This window comes from Leopardus geoffroyi, chromosome D3 (assembly GCF_018350155.1).
Source record: "Leopardus geoffroyi isolate Oge1 chromosome D3, O.geoffroyi_Oge1_pat1.0, whole genome shotgun sequence".
NCBI lineage: Eukaryota > Metazoa > Chordata > Mammalia > Carnivora > Felidae > Leopardus > Leopardus geoffroyi.
The window spans coordinates 13,756,006-13,779,626 of NC_059339.1; the positions used below are offsets into that span (position 1 = coordinate 13,756,006).

A 23,621-nucleotide genomic window follows, 5' to 3' on the forward strand; every position below is an offset into this window, starting at 1 on the left:
CTATGTCTGTGCCAGAAGGAACGTGAAGTGGAACCGTAAATTTGAAATGGGGATAAGAGATCTTATTTGCTAATGGGGGCTGGGGTAGGGGAGAGAAGCTTCCAGGAGGGAATGGATCTAATTTGGAGTGGGAATGTTGAAGCCCCAGGAGGCTCCAATCCCTGTGGCTCCTGGACCCCCCACCCTCTGAGAGCAAACGAGCACCATCAGGAAGGAGGCCCTTCTGTTTGCTCCTCACCTCATTATGCAGCAACCTACCTAAACGATGATCTCAGAGGCCTCCCTCTGCTTTGCACTGACACACATGCGCGCGCGCGCGCACACACACACACACACACACACACACACACACACTCTGCTGTCTGCTGAAACCCGATATGAGGTCTTTTTTAAAATTTATTTCAAAGCCTCCCTCCCTCTCCCTCTCTTCACAGACGCTCTGCAGTGAAGCTAATCAAAATCAATGACTCCTTGGCAGCCGGAGAAAAGCGGGGGAGAGAGGGAGGGATGGTGCCAGCACTTTGCACACTGTGGAAATATTTAAAAAAAAAAAATACACCACCCCACTATCTCATGCAATCCAAGTAATGCAGCCTCAGAGACGGTGGAGACAATATAGACATATATATCATGCTTCAATTTCCTAATACAAATGTCCATCAAGAAGTCAAATCTCATATAAAAACAAGCATTAAAAACAACCCCTTGTCAAAAATCGGGGCAGTCGAGAAGTGCACTCAAATTAATGATGTGCAAGAAAAAAGCCGGGATTAGGTAAATACACAGTTTCTATTAATACAAGAGACTATGTACAAGGGACTTGGCTGTAAAGCTCCATCAGGAGGGTCATGGGTGCCCAGGTCTCTCAGCAGTGCGGCTTCATTGAAATCAAAATTGCCCCAAATACCAACCCCGGCATTTGGAGTTTGGATCCTCCAGTGGAAATGTCATGAGCTAGTAGGCAAGTCAGGGTTGAAAAAGGGATTCTCTGACCTTCCCCCTTTCCCCTGTGTCTAGATGGGCAGCATGGCCCCACTGCCATGTGGAAGGTACAGGCTTACAGCAGCAGAGAGCCGTGACCACGTATCATTATAGGAATGGAAACCCCCTCCCCAGAAAATGGGGTGAGTTGGAAAGACTCTAGTGTCTGGCTTGGAAAGTGATGATACAGAAGCAGAGACTGTGTTTCGTATCATTCTAATTAATTTGCCTTCTCTAAGTTCGCGGCTTGGTGGGGATGTCGCGTGCTGCTCTGGGCAGACGCTGCCTGCACACCCATCCCCTGGAAACATAACTGTGGGGAGGGCTCCCTCGAGGAAAGGAAGAAAGTTCTCTATCAACAAGCTTTCCTTCTCAACAAGCTGTCTGGGGGTGGGGGTGGGGGGACCGCCCTCACCTGCAGCAGCTTTGGGTTACATTTTTCTTTAAAGGGCCATTTAGGAAAACATAAAGCATGGATAAAAGAAAGAAAGAAAGACAGCTCCCAGCTTGCAACAGCACTAAAAGGTCCTACATTCTAAAGGACCTGGTAATTTTCAACAAAGCCTGTGGGGAATAATTCAGCCCCATGTCAACCTTAACAACGGCTGATCCCCCTGCTGGCCTCTTAGAACTGCAAGGGTGTCTGCTAACCAGCCCAGCGGACCCCCTGTCCATAGGGACTGGGTTGTGACCTGCATCCTGGTGCCCCACCATCTCAGCTTTGCACATGGCAGTGTGGGAGACACAGCACAGAGGAATAATACCTCGGTTTGGTTTTTTTTTTTTTAATGAAAGCAAAAAAATAATCATTGCTCCCTGAAGAGTCTTTGCAGCCAAGTCTCAGTCCAGCACACATCTTTTTTTAGCCCTTCTAGAAACTTCTGAAAATAGGAGCTTATCCTGGAAAACAAAATCAGATCCTCTGTCAGTCACTGAGATGCTGGTGCATTTCGGTTAAACGACCCACTCCCTCCCCCAGTGCCTCTTGCTTATAAATCACCCTTGACCAGAACGTAGCCATTTCTTGGCTCTTTAATCCATAAAACCTAAGCCCTGAAATCCCCTTGGGGAGTGGGGGAGGCTGTGGGCTGAACTCCCAGGACACTTTTGCGGGGGTAGAGGACAGAGCAGACAAGTCACATATGAGGTCAGCTTTCCACCTCGGTAGAAAGGCCTCCACCAGGGAGCCACTCAATACCATCCCTTCCCTTCCTCCCTCCCAGGCCCCAAGGTTTGCTCCAAAACACCTCTGGGTTTTCATCCCCACAGAGAAAGAGAAGAGACTCTCAAGTGGCACTTTTGCGACTTGTCCCTTTAAAAAAAAATGAATCTGAAACAGCAAAATAGACATCTCTCTTGTCCCCTGGCCTTGCAGTCTGGCCGCAGAACCCCATAGCAGTGCCAGCAAGAACACACTTAGCACCAGCAAAATCTAAGTGAAGGACCAGACACCAGATTGGTAGGGAAATAAATCCCATCTGTCTTGATGTGCTAGCGGGACAGGCTATCTACCTGGGTAGGTACAGAGAGGCGGGGACTTGTCAAGCCTTACAAACGGAGGAATCCCAGACTGCCTCTAACAGAGCTGCCCCCCCCCCCCCCCCCCCCCCCGTCCTCCTTACTTTCCTCTTTTCTTTCTTTTTTGCCTTTTGCAATTTCCCCCTCGCTCCGCCAGCATCCCTCCCCAGGTGGTTGGTCGACTCTGGGGCTGATTCCCACCAGTCTTTGCAGATTTTCCAGGTACACAGTACGCACCTCACTTCTGGTGCCCCAGACACGGAAGCATCAAAGTTCACACGGGAAGGTGCAGAAAAGGGAGGGGACCGTGTCCTCGACAAGACATGCACTGAGTAGTAATATTCATATTTTCTTTTTTTATATATAGAGCTGTATGTAAATAGCATTGGGGTGTCTGTTTCTGCAGCTGGATATGCAAAGGGCTTCCCCAGTCCCTTTCCGCCGTTGCTACTATGGCTCCAGACGCCTCTCCACTTCCTTCTCGAAGCGCCAACTGCGGCCTTTCAAGCTCTGGGCTCCCCCTCAGGAAAATGGGAACCAGCTTTCTCCAAGGACACAGGGTTTTCACCAACCTGCAGAAATAAAGATTTGTATTTCGGTCAGTAGGCACGTGCAGACAGCTGCTGGGGATGACGTCAGTGCCTTGGGCCTCTGCACAGCCAGCCCTGGATGTTGGAAGGTGGAGGGGGATGGGAGAGAGCTGCGAGAGACAGAGCTTTGATTTGGAGGAAAGGTTCCCCCAGAAGCTAGATTTAGTGGCCATCCCCGCCCCCGCCCCAGCCAAAGCCCCATCCATCCAGCCGCATTCCCTAAACAAACATTTGAAAACACACACACACACACACACACACACACACACACACACACACATTTCTGTTTTCAGACATAAGCATCTTCTGTGATTAAATAAGAGAATATAGGGGCTCCTGGGTGGCTCAGTAGGTTAAGCATCCGACTTCAGCTTAGGTCATGATCTCACGGTTCATGAGTTCGAGCCCCGCATCAGGTTCTGTGCTGAGAGCTCAGAGGCTGGAGCCTGCTTCTGATTCTGTGTCTCCCTCTCTCTCTGCCTCTTCCCCGCTCATGCTCCATCTCTCTCTCTGTCTCAAAAAAATAAACATTTAAAAAAGAGAGAGAATACAGAACCATGCTGCCTTTTTTGCTCCTTCATCTATTCATTTCATAGACTCATATTCAAGGCAGACTTGTAGGACAGTCTCTATTCTCATTGATTCCTTTGTTCATTGCCAAACATACCAAGAACTATGCTAGGTGTTATAAATCCAGTGACATAGTTCTTGCCCTTCAGGGGCTCTGAAGCCACCAGAAAGAGATGAGAAGAAATCGGTATCAATGGCAGTGTCATGTGAAGCATAATCTGGATAAACACGAGCTAGGGGAGCCCAGAAGCGAAAGGGGGAGTCAGAGAGAGCTCTTGGGAGAAGGAAGCAGAGACCCTTACTGAGCACTGAAGGATGCTAGGGAATTAGCCAGGATGAGATGAGGCATTCCAGGAAGGACCACACAAATAGTACATACCCCAGAGAATCGAAAAACATTTTCATCCAAAAACTTGGGCATCAGTGTTCACCGCAGCATTATTCTTGATAGCCAAAAAGTGGAAACAACCCATGTGTCCATCAACCGATAAATACGGTGGGGTATTTCCACACAACAGAGTATGATTCAGCCATAAAAAGGACTCACACGAGACCTGGATGAACCTTGAGGTCATTATGCTAAATGAAAGAAGCCGGGCACAAAAGATCACACATTGTATGATGCCACGTATAGGACGTGTCCACAAGGGACAAGTCTTTAGAGACAGAAGTAGATTAGTGGGTGTCCAGGGCTGTGAGGAGGAGGGAATTAGGACATCACTGCTAATGGGGACAGGGTTTGCGTTAGGGAAACGAAAACGTTCTAAGATCGATGGTGGGATTGGTTGCACGACTCTGGAAGTATAAACTAAAATAAAACCCACTGAGTTGTGCACTTCAAAAGGATGGATTTTTCTGGCAGGGGAATTATGTCAGAAGAAGGAGGAAGAGGGAGCAGAGGAAGGGGACGGAGAGGTGGCCGGGAAGAAGGGAAGAAGCAGGACAAGGGAGAGAACACAGCAGCGAAATGCCCTGACGAGGTCAAGGCGCCCGATGAGGTTTCAGCACAGCCTGGGCGACGGGGCCGGGGAGGGGTGAGGCTGGAGAGTTAGCAGGGGCTGTAAGTTCACAGACGACAGCACCTTACTCAGTGCAAATCCAGAGGCGTAGGAGACAAGGTGGGAGAGAGATCACTTTCTACGTTGGCAAGAACCTGGCATATTGACCTGTACGAACTGCACCCATAGGTTTTCCCGCTGGGTCTACTCAACAGAAGGCCCTAATGGGGTACAAGACCTGGGTATGTATTCCCCTGGCTCCTACCCTGTCGGGCCACAGCGCCCACTGGGCTCGGCTCCCCGGCTGGACTCCAGGTCCTAGCGTCTCACCTCAGCCCTTCAGGCCGGGAAGGACGGCTCTCCTCTGTGGCCAGCCCTGTAGTACTGTGTTACTCCTCCTTAGTTTCCTAAACCCTGTCTACACCCTGTCACCAAACCTTCACTAACTTCTTCTCTGGTTACCAGCCTGGGGGTACTCTCTGCCTCTTACTTGGACCTTTACCCAATATATATGTCTGCACGAACGGAGTCCTAATCCCATGGACCTGACAGTCTACATTAGCGGACGGCCATCCAAATCAGTGACCTCAGTCCTTTTTGCCCCGACCTGCTCAGGTGGAGGCAGAGGACCCCTGTCACCACGAACCCCTTTCGTCCCATGAGGGCAGAGCACAGCAGGACTTCTGTATTATCGTGTTGCCACCCTATGCGTTCAGGGGATGCCGAATCAATCAGTCGTCCACCAACTCAGTTGATAAACACGCTCAATTCACAAAAGCTCGCTTTGTTGGCTCCTACTCACACCGATCTTCAAAAAATCGGTGGAACCTTGCAGCATTAGCTTAAGAGGATGACGCTGCCTTCAGCACGCACAAAAAGGAAGGATGGAGGGAGAGAGAGGAACCACATCTACGTGCTACTGAGCACGTTGACTTTCTGCTAAGCATCGCTCTGGGCACTAGATGAGGCCAGTACCTGTCCTCGATTTGCCTCCAGTCTTTTTCTGGGAGACAGGATATGTCAGAGGCCAGAACTGTGGAAGACCATTGTCTACCACTATCAGAAGTCAGGAAATGGCTGTGCTCACCGGGAAAGCTTCAGAGCGGAAGCCAGATTTGAACTGGACCTTTAAGATATGCATTCATATTTTCTCAATAATTGGAAGAAGGAGGGCACCCAGGTGGCTCAGTCGGTTAAGCGTCTGACTCTTGATTTTGGCTCAGGTCATGATCTCACGGTCGTGAGATCAAGCCCCATGTTGGGCTCCGTGCTGGGCATGAAGCCTGCCTAAGATTATCTCTCCCTCTTCCTCTGCCCCTCCTCTGCTCGAGCTCTCTCAAAAATAATACTAATTGGAAGAAGGAAGGATCATTTATGTGGGGAAAGGGCCAGAGCAGAGGACAAGGTCAAGACACATATGGCTCAATCCGGGGACCATGATGAGCAGGGACCTGCACCCCAAAGCTGTGCAGAGTGAGGCTGCATAGGTATGTCCCCTGAAAGCGACGAAGGGAAAATAACAATGGCATCAGGAGAGGTAAGGAACCTCTGTTTTCACAGCACTAACCTGCTCCATCCACAGAAGGAATGGCATCTTCTTGCAAGATTAGGTAGGACCAGCAAAGGATTTTCGCTTTTCCTACCTGTAAATCATTAAGCCTATAACGTGTCTTCCTAAGGGCCTCCCGGCGCACTTAAATGGACAAATTGCCACGCCTGTTTATGTCCTGCTTGCAGGTTGTTGTTAGTGACAGATGGACATCAGGAGGATGCCTCTGCGTGGCCAGTGGTGCCGTGTAACCACGTCCTACACCCAGAGAGGGGGCCTGTGCCTACACTTCTGGGGATCTTAAAGGGAACACGGTAGCCTAGGGACCTAGCGCACAGAAGTAGTCACCTAAATATGGTCAAGGGTGTTCCCTCCAGCTTGTCGCTAAGAGCAGCAGTTTGGAAACAACCCATATGTCCATCAGCAGGAGACTGGATGAATACATTAAGCTACATGCAAATGAGAAGGAGGTGGATCGATTCTTTTTTTTTTTTTAATTTGTTTTAAGTTTATTTTTGAGAGAGACAGAGACAGTATGAGCAGGGAAGAGCCAGAGACAGAGGGAGAGAGAGAGAGAGAGAGAGAGAGAGAAAGAATCCCAAGCACATGGGGCTCAAACTCACAAAACCGCGAGATCATGACCCAAGCCAAAACTTAGAGTCAGACATTTAACCGATTGAGCCACCCAGGGGCCCCAAAGTATGTTACGATTCTTTTTTTGTTTTGTTTTTTGTTTTTTAAATTTACATCCAAGTTAGTTAGCATATAGTGCAACTATGGAGTAGATTCCTTAATGCCCCTTACCCATTAAGCCCATCCCCCCCACCACCACCCCTCCAGTAACCCTGTTTGTTCTCCATATTTAAGAGTCTCTTCTGTTTTGTCCCCCTCCCTGTTTTTATGTTATTTTTGCTTCCCTTCCCTTGTGTTCATCTGTTCTGTGTCTTCAAGTCCTCCTATGAGTGAAGTCATATGATATTTGTCTTTCTCTGACTAATTTCCCTTAGCATAATACCCTCCAGTTCCATCCACGTAGTTGCAAATGGCAAGATTTCATTCTTTTTGATTGCTATATACTCCATTGTATATATATACCACAAATTTTTTATCCATTCATCAATCAATGGATGTTTGGGCTCTTTCCATACTTTGGCTATGGTTGAAAGTGCTGCTGTAACCATGGGGGTGCATGTGTCCCTTCGAAACAGCACACCTGTATCCCTTGGATAGATACCTAGCAGCGCAATTGCTGGGTCATAGAGCAGTTCTACTTTTAATTTTTTGAGCAACCTCCGTACCGTTTTCCAGAGCGGCTGCACCAATTTGCATTCCCATGTTCTGATTCTTAATTGAAAAGAGCAAATGGCCAAATAGTATGATCTCAGATCTTTTTCCCTTTAATGAATATGTATACGTGTATGTGTCTATACATATGTACAGATATCTATATATCTCTATATATCCATATAAAAAACAGTGCACAGATATGCAAAATAGCATAATGGTTAAGAGCACAGACTCTGGAGCCCAACACCTGAGTGGGAATCCTGATTCAGACACTTAAAAGCTGTGTGACCTTGGGCCAGTTATTAACCTCTCTGGGCCCCGAGGTGCCCTATATGGAAGTAGGGGGAGGAACAGTGAATTTCACCGTGTCAATGTGAGGACTAAAAGTTATTAACATATGTGAGGCACTTAGAAGTTCAGCACATAGTAAGGTCTGCTATTATGATCGTTGCAATGTACTCCAGACTGAAAGTTACACAGGAGAGTGACTTTGGGGACAGAGTGAAAGCACTTTATACACTTCTGTATCATTTGTCATTTTTCTTTCTTTCTTTTTTGTTTCCTCTCCAGGAACAAGTAGTAATTATATAATTTAAAACTACAGGGGCGCCTGGGTGGCGCAGTCGGTTAAGCGTCCGACTTCAGCCAGGTCACGATCTCGCGGTCCGTGAGTTCGAGCCCCGCGTCGGGCTCTGGGCTGATGGCTCAGAGCCTGGAGCCTGTTTCCGATTCTGTGTCTCCCTCTCTCTCTGCCCCTCCCCCGTTCATGCTCTGTCTCTCTCTGTCCCAAAAATAAATAAACGTTGAAAAAAAAAAAATTAAAACTACAGGGGCGCTGGGTGGCTCAGCCGGTTGGGTGGCCGACTTTGGCTCAGGTCATGATCTCACAGTCCATGAGTTCAAGTCTGTGCTGACAGCTCAGAGCCTGGAGCCTGCTTTGGATTCTGTGTCCCCCCCCCACCCCCAACCCTCCCCCATTCGTGCTCTGTCTCACTCCGTCTCTCAAAAATAAATGTTAGAAAAAAATTTAAAAAATAAGTAAAAATTTAAAAATGAAAATAAAATAAAATAAAACTACAGTTGACCCTTGCACAATGCAGGGGTGAGGGGCGCTGACCCCACCCCCCCCCGCCCCACGTAGTTGAAAATCCCCATATAACTTTTGACTCCCCTAAAACTTAACTACTCATATGTTGACTGGAAGCCTTGTTCATAACATAAACAGTCAATTAGCACCTATTTTGTGTGTTATATGTGTCATATTTGCTACATTCTTAGAATAAAGCAATCCAGAGGAAAGAAAATATATTAAGAACATCGTAAGGAAGAGAAAATATGTGGACAGTACTAGACTGAATTCATCCCCAAAAATCTGCATACAACTGGGCCTATGCAGTTCAAACCCATGTTATTCAAGAGTCAGCTGTATTTTTATTTTATTTTTTTAAACGTTTATTTATTTTGAGAGAGAGAGTGTGAATGGGGGAGGGGCAGACAGAGAGAGAATCCCAAGCAGGCTCCCTGCTGTCAGCGCAGAATCCGACCCGGGGCTCGATCTCACGACCAGTGAGATCACGACCTGAGCCAAAATGAAGAGTTGAACGCTCAACCAGCTGAGCCACCCAGGTCCCCCTCAGCTGTATTTGTAAAAAACAAAGTCTGTCATCCCCTGTGACCCACTGTCCTACTCCCTGAGATGTTTTTCCTCAAACTTGGCTCATAAAACACCTTCTCAAATGCTGACTCAGAACCAAAGCTCACAGCTGAAGAGATACATGAAACTTTGCCTTTAAAAAAATGTCCCTGTTTCCCCTTTGCACCCACCGAATGGAGGGGGCAGGCAGGGAGAGGGGAGAACATGGCCCCTCAGGGTCCTGCCTCCCTGGGCCACGGTCCTGTCACCCTGTTGTGGGCGTGAAGGGGGGAAGCGGTGAACGGCCAGCTCCACTGACGCAGGAGAGCAAGCGGGAGGCTCACCCCCTTCTTCCTATATCGGAGATGAAGACTCTTGGCTTCCTTCCTAGGAGGTCCCAATATTTCATTTTTAAAAACATCTTTTTTTGCTCTTGCTGTTTGCACACATGTTAAGTTACAAATTCAAACCGCAGAGAAGGATAAAGAAATGAAAAGAAAGCCCCCTTCACTCCACGGCTACACCTCCCAGAATATTCTCTGTGCGTTAACAGACACCGTGTCTCTCCCCTTCGTCCTTGGATCCCCAGAGCCCAGCACGATGTCCTACACAGAATAGGGGCCCATTTCAACCTGTCGGGGGACCGTGGGTACGTGAACGAGGGAATAGGGGTGGCAACTTCCCCACTCTCCGCCTTTGGTTTCAGGGAGCTTATTTTGACCGCAGAGTTCAGATGGTCCCCGCGGTCAGTCCCAGCGCCTAAGAGTCATGGGGACAAAGGTCTCCGTGCAGAATTCTCCTGGAGGGACGCCTGCTCTGGTCTGTGTCTTCACTTCAGTCTCCATCCCTGTAGTTCATGCTGCCCACTTAGGGCGGTGGGTGCCAAGGAGATGGGAGGGTGAAGGGATCAAAAAGGCAGGAGGCTGGATCTGAGGCACGACGTGAGAGAGGAAGAGGCCATCCGGCAGCCTCTGGAAGCCGCTGGCACCCTGGTCTCAGGGACTAGTTATCAGGGGTACCAGTGAATACCACGGCTATCACTGGGCAGTTATCAGTGCTTCGGTGAGTCGTTATTTTTTTTTTAATTTTTTTTCGATGTTTATTCATTTTTGGGACAGAGAGAGACAGAGCATGAACGGGGGAGGGGCAGAGAGAGAGGGAGACACAGAATCGGAAACAGGCTCCAGGCTCTGAGCCATCAGCCCAGAGCCTGACGCGGGGCTCGAACTCACGGACCGCGAGATCGTGACCTGGCTGAAGTCGGACGCTTAACCGACTGCGCCACCCAGGCGCCCCTCGGTGAGTCATTATTGATTACGTAAAGCCTGTGAGGAGAGAGCAGAGAACTGGGAGCTTCTGTCCACTACGAGTGACAGCAGGTGGACTGTATGCTCGCAAACCAGACATCCGGACGGGTAGCCCTGAGGGTGGGGGTAGCCCTGAGCGACGCAGCAGAGAAATGACACCAAACGGGCAGACCCTCCTTAGAGTGTCTCCCCAGATGAGTCACCTGTTATAACACGCACATTCCTTGACCCAATAATTTCACCCCTAGGAGCTTCCCCCCCCTTTTTTTTTTTGCAAAATTGTCCAAACCAGAATATACCTTGTTCATGCTATCAGACAATGAGAAACGGCGTACATGTCCTGGGGGGCGGGGGGTGGGGGTTGACCAAGTAAGTGAGTCATGGCTCATCCAACAATGGAGCATCATACAGCCATTCAAAAGGGTGATGAAACCTTTCTTGGTTGACACAGGAAGAGCTCGGCAGTCTATTTTTAGTGGGGGGGGGGGGGGAGCGGATTACAGAGCAACATGAACAGATGATCTCACTTATTTAAAATAGGGTATGTGGGTGGGTGTGTGTATGCATCCTGGGATGTCTGACAAGGTGGTCCCCTAAAGCAGGCCTCCTTGCAAATTTAAATGCTTGCCTGGGACCTGAGAAATGTGCCGGGAGGGGTCGGGGTATCCCGAGAGTCTGTATCCCATCTAAAGGGGCTTCTGATATTCATCCAGGCTTTTGCTGCCACGTGGGAATACAGACTCAGTCTTGTCAGACCTTTCCATTTTGTTTTTTTCAAGAAAAACCATAAGTACAGACTTCTGTAAGAAAGTGCCTGATTTTTCAGTGCCCGGCGGGGGTGGGGGAAGACACGGTAGTCAAAAAAAAAAAAGAAAAGGAAAGAAAAGAAAGAAAGAAAAAGCAACTGCAGGTCAGATTCAGCTGGGAGACCACCAGGTGTGAAAACTTGTTCAAACTCTTAGAGTCAGCTGGCATTGAAGGCCACCTCATCTTAACCCTCAGCAGCCATCTTTGTGCCTCAGTGTCCCTGTCTGGAAAGTGAGGGAGTTGGGCCAGGTGGTCTCTAAGGTCCTGTCTAGCTCTGGCTATATTTCTAGAATGGTGACCTTTTATGGTCATAGATCTTAGGAGAACTGGGTCAAAGCCTTGGTTTCCCTCTCAACTAGGGAGAAACAGAGGAGTATGAAGTCAGCCAATTCTATGTGGAATTTTGGAGGGTTCCCAAATTCCTTGAGGTGTCCCCCCAATTCATTCATTTATCCATCCACCCATCCATTCATCCATTTATCCATTCATTCATTCAGTAGTTACTGGATGCCTGCTCTGTGCTAGTCACCATGCTGGGGGCTGGGATACAATGGTGGGCAAAATAGACCTGATTGGTGCTCTCAGAAGACCTGGAAGCCAGTGTTGCCCAGGTTGGGAAGTCCTGTTCTGGAGGTTCTCCCAGCCCTGGCACAGTGGCTTAAGCAGGCTGCTGGTGAGCCACAGAGTGGGGGAGGCAAGACTGGCAATGGCTTTAAACAAAAGGCTTGCAAAAGTCCAGTATGAGTTCCCCACCATACTCTGAATACGGACCCAAGGACTGAATTTTATCCCAAATAAGAACGACACATATCCCACACTACCATTGACCATTCTCTACCATTTTCTCAACATAGTGGCATGCCTCACACTGCTCAGAAGGTAAAGGGATGTTTGGTAAGTGGCAGATTCGGACCTGATCCAAAAGTCAGCCTGACTCCAAAGTTCGTGTCACTTTCCACCAAGCTGTCCTGCCTCCGCATAAAATCTGGGTGAACAGGATGAACAGTTACCAGTGGTTAAAATTTCAGAATCAAGACTTAGAGCCTGTGGTGTGCCAACTAAAACATTTCAAATCTGGGCTGTCTTTGAAAGTGACCTCTTCTTAAGTCTATCCCATTGCCCCTGACACATTCCCACTCTCTGAAGACCTCCCCCTACCAAAAGCTAAGTTTCCCCATCATCAGTATATATTAGCATCCTTCAGTATTTGTTAAGCACCATGTGCTAGATCCAAGAATATCCGATGTACATGGTACATGGCTGTACCATGGTGCTAGGTAGAGCCAGGCAGGCAGGGAAGCTCTCCAAACCCTTAGTAACATTGCTCAGACTTGGAGCTCTTTCCCAACGTCGGGATGGACATGTAAGGAGTCATCCCTACTCTTGGGCACTCCAACAATAGCTAGAGGTGTGGTCCACGAAGAACATTCCACAAAAAAACAACATAGATTTAGCTGAGGATGGCCAACTCAAGAGCCAAGCTCAAACCCATCTTGTATATAGAAGCCAGTGACATGAATGACATATGGAAACAAATGGCAGTGTTTGTCTAGAAAACCCTCTGGACCTTAACCACAAGATTTCCCTCCTCCCCACCCCCCCCCCCCACCCCCAACCAGGGCGCCTGTGTGGCTCTCAGCTTAGGTCTTGATCTCAGGGTTGTGAGTTCAAGCCCCGAATTGGGCTCTATACTGAGCATGAAGCCTATTTTAAAAAAAGGGGGCGCCTGGGTGGCTCAGTTGGTTAAGTGTCCGACTTCGGCTCAGGTCATGATCTCACAGTTCATGGGTTCGAGCCCTGTGTCTGGCTCTGTGCTGACAGCTTGGAGCCTAGAGCCCGCTTCGGATTCTGTGTCTCCCTCTCTCTCTCTCTCTCTCTCTACCCTTCCCCACTTGCACTCTCTATCTCTCTCAAAACTAAACATTAAAGAAAAAAAAAGGTTTTATACCCTTTAGACAACTGTTGTAATGAAAGAATGTTTACATATGCTTTGATATCAAAGTTCCACTTGTAGGCATTTTTAAGAAAATCATCTGTGATGTGCCCTAAGAGTAATATACAAGGATGCTTCATCATCATGTTGGAAACAACCTAAATGCCCAACAATAGTGGATTGGGAACATAAATGGCAGGACAGCAGAATGATGAAATAGTAAGTGACCTCTAAGTGTGTCGTAGAAAATATTTCAAGGCATGGAGACATGTCTGTGCTATGATGGAAAAGTCAGATTACAGAGAATATATTTAGAGCGAGTGATTCAATGTCTTTTTGAAAATGGAAAGAAGTCTATTGAAAATATTAACAGTGGGGAGTGCCTGGGGGGGCCCAGTCGGTTAAGCATCTGACTTCAGCTCAGGTCATGATCTTGCAATTCATGTGTTGGAGCCCTGCGTGGGGCTCTGTACTGACAGCTCAGAGCCTGGAGCCTGCTTTGGATTCTGTGTCTGTCTGTCTCTCTCTGCCCCTCCCACACGTGTGCTCTGTCTCTGTCTCTCAGAAATGAATAAACATTAAAAAAAATTTTTTTAAATAAAGAAAGAAGAAAATATGAAGAGTGGGTAGTGAGATGGAAATAATCAAAAAAAACTGTCTTTTATTCAGCGTTTTCCAAGTATTTGTTAATGAATTTGTAATATTTTTTGTAATCAAGAAAAAGCTATTTTTACGACTTTTTAAAAGTTTATTTTGAGAGAGAGAGAGAATGCGGGGGAGGGGCAGAGAGAGAGGGAGGGACAGAGAGAGAGAATCCCAAGAAGGCTCCACAATGTTGGTGGTCGGTGAGGAGCCAGACACGGGGCTTGAACTCACAGAATGGGAGATCACGACCTGAGCCAAAATCAAGAGCGAGACGCTTAACCGATTGAGCCACCCAGGCACCCCAAGATATTTTTTAATGGGGATATTACATAAAGTTTCCCAAAGTAACTTCATTTCATGTTCCCCCACCCAATAGCAGGGACACCGCTGTAGGGCAGGAAGGAGGCAGGGAGACGATCCTGAGTTGATTGGTGGCATTTCTTACGTAATGGAAATCCAGCCAGGATCCACAACGTTCTGAGGGCACCAAAGGTTGGGCATCAGTGAGCTGGTAGAGGAATCAGGACCTCTCAGACCCTGGCAGAAGGTGAACGGGCTCATTTCCACCGAGAGGCTGCTGCGGTGAGAGAGCCAGGATCTCCAGCCCCTGAAGTCTAGGAGCATCTGAGGCCAGGAGCTGGGACTCGTTCCTCCCCGCATCCCAGTGTGCATGTTGTAGCTGGTGATGGAATGTTGCCCTCTTTCCTGAGTCACGTCTAATCCCCCACCTTACGACGCACCTGCCCGTGCGCCATTACCGATAAAAGAGTCTCCGAGCTTGATTTTCTCACCCCCTTCTGCCTATTGACCTTAGAACCAAACTTGGCCGTCTCACCATGGCCTGATTATTAGCCAGCCCTTCCTCACCTCTCAGACTGCTTCCCCAAGTTCATATGGCATTAGCCACACTACTCAGGTTTTGTTTCTTCCTCAAACACACCGTGCAAAGTCTCCCTTCCCGGGCCACTGGACTTGCTGTTCTCTCCCCGGAACACCTTTCTTGCAGGCCTTCACGTGGCTGGCTCCTTCTTGTCATTCCAGTCACTGGTCCCCTGGCTCCTTCTGAAAGTGGCCATCCCTAACCACGGCAGGTAAGGAGTCCCCTGGGCTCTCTATTACATGACCTTCCTGTAACACCATCAGAGTCCTTGGCACTTTCTGAAATTATCTGTGTGAGATTGCATAATCCAAAAACGGCCACATTATCTCCAGTCCCACATGCTATTCTAGAACCTTGCCACTCCCCCGTGGGGTGGTGTCTAATTCCACTCCCCTTGAATATGGGCTGGCTTGTGACTTACTTCTAACTTAAGTGACTTCTGAAGTTGGGTCAGAAAAAGGCAAAGCAGCTTCTCCTGGGTCCCCTGGAAACTCGCTCTTGGAGCTCTGAGTCACCAGGTCAGAATCCAACCACCGTGAGGCTGCCAGGCTCTGGAAAAGCCCAGGCCACAAAGGAGGCGCAGCGAAGATCCCCGCGACCTCCTCCCCATGCCCACCGTGATTCCAGCCCCCAACCGGCCTGGAGCTGGTCGCCCCTGCTATGCCGTCTCCGAATCCCTAACCCACAGGATGTATGAGCATAGTCAGACAATTGTTTTAAGCCACTGAGCTTTGGAGTAATTAGTTACACAGCAATAATAACCAAAACAATCTTTCTGTCATCTAACGTATCATCTGTCTCTTCCCCCTAAAGGGCCGGGACTTCTTTGTCTGTGTCCTCCCTGTGTCCACCACGCCCTTCAGACAGTAGGTACTCAGTAACGAATTGTTGAGTAAGTGAAAGCAGCTGGATTTGGGAATACCTACCTTGAATAGTTTCGGGTTGATTCATTTATTCATCACACAGCTATCGTATGCCTACTATGTGACAAGCAAGTCATGGACTGTGGGGCATGAAATCCTATCACACATCACGCTGGGGATGACCAGAGGGGAAAGAGAAGCCCCCGCTTTGCTCCCTCCCTACCCCCAGTGTAGGTCTGAAAAGCCGACTGTCAAAAGCCAGAAACTGCCAAATCCAGCCTGCCCACCTCTGGGGGTGTATTTAATTATCCCGGGGTACGGCTGTTTTTACACGCCAGCTCAGCCACTTGTGCCCTGGCCTGTCTCTAGGCAAGCGGGTGACTCCAGACAGGGACCATGTGGTGGGAAGGCTGCCAAGGTCCTGCACATCTGGCCCCTTCCCGGGGGGTACCTCCCCAACAGCTGTCTCCTTCCCTATGGGTTGCTCCCTCCCCTGGCCTAGGCTTTCAGGCTCTAGAAGTAATCCTGGCAGGGGTGCAGCGGCTGGGTGGGAGGCTGCAGGGAGGCGCCTCCAGGTTTAACCACTTAGTCCCCAAAGTACCTGCCAAGAACCAGTTAGCACGTCCGTCTGGCAGGCCAGGCTGTCAGTAATTCATTAAAGCAGGCTGCTGCTGGCCCATTATCTTCCTTGTCCCCAACCGTGTTGCCTCTTGGGCCTGCGGAGTCCTCTTTTCCCCTTCTTCTTCATCCCAAGGCAAGGGTCTGCCCACCTTTGGCCCCTTCTCCCAGCCAGACTCCCCAGCTGCTTTCTCTCTCCCTCCCTGCCCCCTCCCAGGGCACGGTTCTGCCTCCCTCCCCTCCTCCACCAGCCAGTGCTCACCAGAAAGCATCTTTTGTTCTCTCTGGAACCTTTTGCAGTGACTGCTTCAATCACACCCATCTCCCCTTGGCCTCCTCAGCCTCCAAGGAGACTCCCCTGAGGCTCTCAGAGAAAGGGAATCTGGCTAGTGCAGGAATTCATGACTCTTCCCCCCTCTGCTTTCTGCCAGTGTCTTCTCCCCTGCACCCCCAAGTCATCTGGGCCGGGCGGGGTTGAGGCCGGGGCAACTGTGTGCTCAGAGACAGAAACTCCCAATTCCATTTCTGATGTTGCCACCAACGCTTTGGGACTCAGTGAACCCTCTCTGCCTCAGTTTCCCCTTTGAAATCATCAGAATGGCACGACCCATTTCATAACGGCCTCTGATGGGTGAACTAAGTGCCAGGCGCTGCCTCGGGTACTTTAAATGGATGCTCCCCCCATCAGCCTCCTCAACAACTCTAGAAGAGACACAGCTCCGGTTTACAGATAAAGGCTCAGAAAGGTTATGATTCTTGCCCAAGGTCACAGTGCCAGCAAGTTCCTGGGCCGGGACTTCAGTCCAGGCCCATCCGGTCCCTAAACCCATGCTCTTTACCGTTGTACTATCCTGGCCTCTCTGGCTCTGAGTCCCCAAGAGGGCATGTAGGGATGGTGGGGAATTGCCAGCAATTGCCAACAATAGAAAGTGATCTCTTTGGGGGAAAGAAAGGTATTAGATGCACAATCATAAGCATGACAGCTTACCTTTATATCTACTTCTCATGCCTCTGGCACTGTTCTAGAACCCTCTGTAGGTGAATTCATTTTACCCTCTTGACAACACCTTTGCCCCCAAGGACTATCATGGTCCCCATTTTACATATGGGGAAAACTGAGTCTGGGGTGTTTGTTTGTTTGTTTAATGATGGCGTCTGAGAAAAGTACCGCCGGCTCACAGCAGCAGCTCAAAATAAGCTTGTTGAAATTGTTGTCTTGCATATAGCCAAGGTCACCCTTAACGCCTAAAAGAAGGGCCTGCCCCACAGGGCTGACTCAGGCCTCCCTGAAATTCCTAAGTCATCCCGTGAGCATTCCCACTTTCCCTCTCGGGTAGGAAAAGCGGAGAGGACCACAGACAGAACTCAACAAATTGTCTTTCTCCAGTGGATTGTCTTTCACTTCTTCCCAACTTGCCGGAGAGGCCTGGAAAAGACGGGTGTCCCCCCAGGTAAGCCAAACGCACACGAAAGGCCCGAGCGAGCTGCAGGCTGGTAGGCGGCGGGGCCGGGAACGCGAGTTCCTCAGACAGGGGGACGGAGGCTGGAAGCCCACGCCTGGCGAACCCCAGGACACGAGCGCTGGTGTCCCGACGGAGGGAGGCGCGGCGCCCCGGGGAAGCCCACGGCATTCTGGGGTCAGGGGAGGCGAGGAGGGAGAACTCGGGAGGGTGTGGCTGCCGGGGAGGCCAGGCGGGACTCAGGAGGGGAAAGAAGAACCCAGGGGTGATCTGGAGTCGAGAAGCGGCCCGGAACTCTGGGGCAGAAGCGAAGGGAGGAGGGGGCAATACATCCTACACCGGCAATTATCTGCCGCCGCCGCGAAGCTCCCGTCGGGCCCCCTCCCCCGCTGCGTGGACCCGGGTCTCCCAGCTCCAACCCCCGCCCCCTGTTCCCGGCCTGGGCGCACAGGGGCGCACTCCGTCCTCACCGCGCGCCCTCTCGGAGGTCTCCCGCCACCTCCCGGGGCCGCCTCCACCGCGGGCCCCGGGAGCACCCCCAGCCCCGACGCGCGCACGGCTCGTTCTCCGCCCCCCACCCCGGGGTGGGCGCTCAGCAGCCCGCACCGCCCCGTCCTGGGAAGGGAGCGCTCTCCCAGCCCCGCCTGGACCCCAAGACCGTGGGAAGCCGCGTCCCAGTCCTCTGACTGGGTTCCCCTTGCTCGCATCTTCCTTCTAATTCACATCCCCACTATCTTGCAATTTGTTTTCCAAGCCGTTTCTCTTTTTCTCCGGCTCCCTCATCTTTCTATCCTGGTCTCGCCGCCCGCTTTTTATTTCCCTCTCCTTCCGCTTTCTGTCTGCCCTTGCGTAAATTCCACGCTTTGGGCTTCGCGCCTCCCGCTCGACTCCCTTTTTCTGCCCCACCCCCATCCCACGCGCCCCGTCCAGAAGGTGGCTCCTGCCCCTGGGATTCGACCTGCCCCGGATGGGACCTCCAGGGGCCGGGCAGAGAGCGTCCCGAAGCACGCACCTCTCTTCGCCAGCGCCAGGGCTGCGCCGGCCCACGCGACATCTGTCGCCCGCGCTCCCGGCTCACACCCTGCGCACCCCCGCAGCTCCCCTGGCGCTGTCACCCCCCACGCTCCGGCTGCCGCCTCTCTCCGCGGGCGCCGCGCCAGCTTCCCAGGGTGTCGGCGCACGGCGGGGCTCGGCCAGGACTCGGCCAGGGCCGAGCGCTCGGCATCTGTGGGGTCGTGGCACCCGGGGCCGCTGGCTTTCTCAGCTTCGACCTTCACCTTCCAGCCCTAGACCCACCTAGGGTGGGCTCGGGCTGATTTTCTCTCCTTCCCCATTCTCTGCAGTTCTGCTCTGTTCCAGAATCTGAGAAGACAGTCCCTTACACGGCTGCTCCCCTAGGCGCACAGCTGGTGCTCAGTAGGTCCCCAACCCCAAGGGCCTAGGGCACAGAAGATGCTCAGTGCCTTTCTCCCACTGGTAGCGAACACACTGGGCGTTCAGTACTCCCCACTCCCACCAGCACGCAGTGCCTAGCATACCGCAAGCTTTCAAACATTCCCCCCCTAAACATTTTAGGGCCTAGCACCCAGAAGGAGCTCAATAAATGCTCTTCTAGTAAGGTTTCCCCTTGGAGTTTCCCTAACAGCCTCAGATCCCAGCCCACTTTGGGGGCACCTCCTGCTTCGTCTCAGCTCCAACCTTCTGGTGAAGCGGAGGCCCAGTTCCTTCAACGGGACACCTCGCTGCAGAAGGAGTGAAAAAGTTGGCAAAGCAGAGGAAAACTGCAAAGTGCGCGGGCCGCAGGGGAAAGACAGCTCCAGCGGAAACCTGGAGGGGGAGGCAGTCCAGAGAGGCGCTCCCGGCGCCAGGGAACGAGGAACAGAAACGAGGAAGTGCCACTTAAGAGGGTTTGGAGACAGTGGCGACTTAGGAGCAGCAGACGGCTTGGAAGAGGACGGGAGACCTGCCCTGAACCCGCGATAGGTTAGAATTCTTTGGCGTAGCTCGCAACTACGCACTCCTAGCAAGCACACTTTTTGCTGGCATTGTGTGTTTACTTGCGGCGCCGGTGGGCATTACGGGGCCGGGGGGGGGGGGGGGGAGGGGGGCAAAGTCCTCCCAAAGCCATCCCACTGGAGAGAGTGGCAAGATGCGCTTAAGGAGTCGGGAGAGGAGGACAGGAATAGCTGAGCTGACACTTGGAAGGAGAGATGGGAGCTGGAGGCGAGGGGGGTGGCGATCCTGGCGCGAGGAGGGAGCAGAGGAAGAAAGGGATGGGAAGGGAAGAAAGCAAACTTGTCGCTCTCCCGCTCCCGGCCTGCCCTGCGTGACCAGTCTCCAGCCACCGCGCCCTGGCGCTCGCTCGCGTACCTGTTGCTCTCTCCGGCTGGGTCTCGGCTCCGGCCCCACCAAGAAGCCCCGCGTTCCTACAAGTTCCGCCTGCCGAGCAGCCAGGCCGCCAGCGCCGCCACCTGCGCGGCCGCGCACAGCCAGGGCCAGTAGGTGGGGAGCGCGCCGGGCGCCGGCGCCCTCCGGCTCCGCGCGCGGCGCCGCCACATGGTGCGCTGGTGCAGCTCGTCGCCGAGCGCCTTGAGCCGAGCGGCCGTGAGCTGCGCGGCGGACGAGCGCAGACCCAGGCGGCCCGCGCTGCAGGCGCACACGGCCGGGGGGCCGCGGCCGCGGTGCAGGGGGCACGGGCACATGACCGCTCGCCTCTCTCCCTCCCCGCGCTCGGGCCGCCCCTCGCCTCCGCTCCCTCCGGCCTCTGCGCCTGCCTCCGCCGCGCTGCAGCCGCCGGGGGCCTCCCCTGGACACCAAGTTTCTCCTTGTGTTGTGCGTTTGTTGTGCTGACGGCGCTATTATTAATTAAAGTGTCACATGGTGGAGGGGGGCGGGGAGGGCGCGGGGAGGGGGGTTACATCATCCGGCCCCCGGGGGGGGGGGGCTGCAGGCAGAAGAAACCGAGAGGTAACTTTTAACCCTAGCGGCGCCGGCAGCGAGAGGGCGCGCGTTTGGGAGAGGAGGAGCGCGGCCCGCGGGGACGCGGCGAGGCCCCCGCCGGCGAGGTCTCGGGCCTGGGGGGTCGCGTGGGGCCCCGCGGAGGCGGAGAGCGCGAGCGAAGGCCTTCTCCTTCCCTTTCTCCTGAATAAAGCTCCGGTTCCGATTTGGCGAGGGAAGCAGGCTGGTTTGCCGTTTTGGATGGAGCTGGTATCGAATCCGGCTGCATTATTCAAAAATATTCCGAGGCTATTGTTTTGTTTTGGGGAGGTGGGTTGATTCGAGATCTCCTGAGAGAGCCAGATGCGACCCAACTTGCCCACTTTCAGGTCTGACTCGGCACCTATAGGCTTCGGATTTGAATACACCCAACACACGCCCCCACCCCGCTCTGAGCTTCCCGGCCAGGCCCTTAAGCGCCCCCACCGCCTCTAGAGCGCTTGATGGAGGTGGGGTGGGGGGGGGTGAGAGGGGTCGATCCTTAGCCCCGGAGGGGCGCAGAGGCGCGCATTCGCGACGCACCGCACCCGAAAAGACCCTCGCAAAGGGCTTTCTAGAAGGTAACTTATTTTTGTCTGCTTCCTTGTGAATATTGTGTTCCTGCCGGGGCTCCAGTTTCTAGCGGCGATCCCGATTTAATGGGCAGTGGAGACACAGACCCTCTGGGGCCGACGAGGGGGAGGGGCTCAGGAGCCTTAAACTGGAGAGGCTGGAGTTGTCCCTGCTACTGAAGATAAAGATGGGCGAGGGACACTCAGGATTTTGGGGGGGAGATAATGAGTCCTTCTTAAATTTAATGGGATTCGGAGAACTTTGGGATTCAGAAAACTGGAGGCGCCAGAGGCGTCTCCAAGCCGGCTCTCTGGAACCTGATGAAAAAACTTTGATTCTCTCCTTCCCTCGGGCAGAGTGTCGCCCAGGCCCAAGTCCTTGGGTCTTTTGAAAAAGATTCTCAAGACCATGAACACGTTTTGGATTTGCATTTATCACGAGGAGAGATTTCCCCATGGCCTCCAGCATGGTCGGGGCTCAGATCCCAGCTCCGCGGTGTGATCTTGGCGGGCGCTGCCCTCGCCCAGTGCCTTTTGCTACACTTAGTAAGGGCCGAAATTTACCTTCTGAGCGCCTTCTGTGCAGGTTACTGGGGTAAGGTCCCTGCCTGGCTGCCTAAAGTAAATCCCCTAACGCTTCTGGGGTCGGAGGGGTGCTCTTACTGGCCTACTTTGCAGATGGAGAAACTGAGGCACGGGGAGTCAAGGCCTCTTGCCCAAGTTCACAGAGTTGGTGAAGAGTGAACCTGGGTCTAAATTAGGACGGCATGCTGCAGGCTCTAAGCGCTCAACCATGGTTTTATACTGCCCCCTGTAATCTGGGAATAATAATACCTCCCTCCCAGGATTGGGGCAGAGATTAAATGAGAGAAATGTATGCCAAGCACCTGGCATGCAGCGGGCCCTGGATAAACCTTGGTTCCCTTTGCTCCTGGCCAGAACCACTTTCTCATTCTCTGGGGACTCACCTCCTTAATCCCCCCTAGTCTGTGCAGAGGGGACCTGATCCATTGCCCGGTGTAGCGTTCCAAGAATGAAGATACAGTGTCTATTTGAAAAGCCCTTTGGATTTAAACTGAACAATTCCCTCCCCCCCTTTTTAATCTGCACGCTTTTAACGGCTCACTTCATGGACATTAATTTTAATGGGACGATTATTACCCTGTTTGGAAGCCTGCCCCTCGAAATGCTAGGCTCGCAAGGTGGCGCTGGGTTGGGTCCCAGCCGCTTGGATGTTTTCTGTAGCAAAGAGAGTGCAGCCTTGGCCGTGGGGATGTGTCACTCAACAGAGGGAAAAGAGAAGGGTGATGGAGAGTGGGAGAAAAGAGAAGTCATACACACCCGCACACTCCGCATCTGACAGTCCCTAATTTGTTCATGCTGGAGTTGTTTGGCCCCACCCCACCATTCACCAACTGGAGATCTTAGCCTTGAGATAAGGCTTTTCGGAGCCTCCGTTTTCCCCATCTGTAAAGTGGAAACAGTAATACTACCTACCTTATGGAATTAAACAAGACCGTACTGTAATGCCCCGAGCACTGTGTCCGGCATATTGTTCGCATCTAATAAATACAGGCTACTGGGGGTGCCTGGGCGGTTCAGTTTCTTGAGCTCAGCTCAGCAAGGTCTTGACCTTGCTCAAGACCTTGACCTGCTCAGCTCAGGTCTTGACCTCCAGGTCATGAGTTCAAGCCCCACATCGGACTCCACGCTGGGCATGAAGCCTACTTAAGAAAAAATGTTGACTATTAATATTCTAAAGTAGATCTTGTAAGCTAAACAGTGTGCTTTGAAGAATGTTGGAGGGCACACACCCTCAATGATACGTGATTCCCCTATTGTGAGTTGGCCGTTCCATCGCTGATGTTAAGTGTTGTCCAGAAAAAGCAAAGCCTTGGGGAGAGTAAATAACACCCTCTTCACAGTTCAGTAAAAATGAGTTTTTAATTTTAATGTTTACTAAACACTTATATAGTGCTTCCTTTGTACGAGGCGCTGTTCTAAGTCCTTAGACCTGTTGACTCATTGAACCCTTCTAACAACCGTATGTCATAGGACGGGTCCTGTATTTTGGATGAACAAATGGAGGCAGGGTATTTAAAGAGCTTCTCCAAGGTCACATAGCTGTCTGTGCTCATTAGCATTATGCCACTACTGGGCACTTGGGACGAGAGAGAGAGAGAGAGAGAGGCTATTATGGGCTGAACTGTGTCTCCCCAAAATTCCTGTGTGGAAGCCCTAATCCTCAAGACCTCAGAATGATTCTATTAGGAGACAAGGTCTTTAAAGAGGTAATTAATGGGGCGCCTGGGTGGCGCAGTCGGTTAAGCGTCCGACTTCAGCCAGGTCACGATCTCGCGGTCCGTGAGCTCGAGCCCCGCGTCGGGCTCTGGGCTGATGGCTCAGAGCCTGGAGCCTGTTTCCGATTCTGTGT

The 23,621-nt window shown here is 51.8% G+C and overlaps 2 protein-coding genes across 2 annotated transcripts in view; one reads left to right on the forward strand and one right to left on the reverse strand.

Annotated features, from left to right (window-relative positions):
- The window catches only part of RNFT2 (ring finger protein, transmembrane 2), a 90,569-nt gene extending 74,711 nt beyond the window's left edge, over positions 1 to 15,858 (forward strand). The window contains exons 11-12 of the mRNA XM_045457947.1: positions 14,860 to 14,909; positions 15,512 to 15,858. Of these exons, the coding sequence (XP_045313903.1) occupies positions 14,860 to 14,909; positions 15,512 to 15,590 (129 nt within the window). The 3' untranslated portion in view covers positions 15,591 to 15,858. The remainder of the gene's footprint in view (positions 1 to 14,859; positions 14,910 to 15,511) is intronic.
- Positions 1,715 to 20,504, reverse strand: HRK (harakiri, BCL2 interacting protein). Its single transcript, XM_045457949.1, has 2 exons — positions 20,010 to 20,504; positions 1,715 to 3,071 (listed from the first exon to the last, which is right to left on the reverse strand). The coding sequence occupies exon 1, from the start codon at positions 20,339 to 20,341 to the stop codon at positions 20,066 to 20,068; it is 276 nt and encodes a 91-aa protein (XP_045313905.1). The 5' UTR covers positions 20,342 to 20,504; the 3' UTR covers positions 1,715 to 3,071; positions 20,010 to 20,065.
- Between the last annotated feature and the right edge of the window lie 3,117 nt (positions 20,505 to 23,621).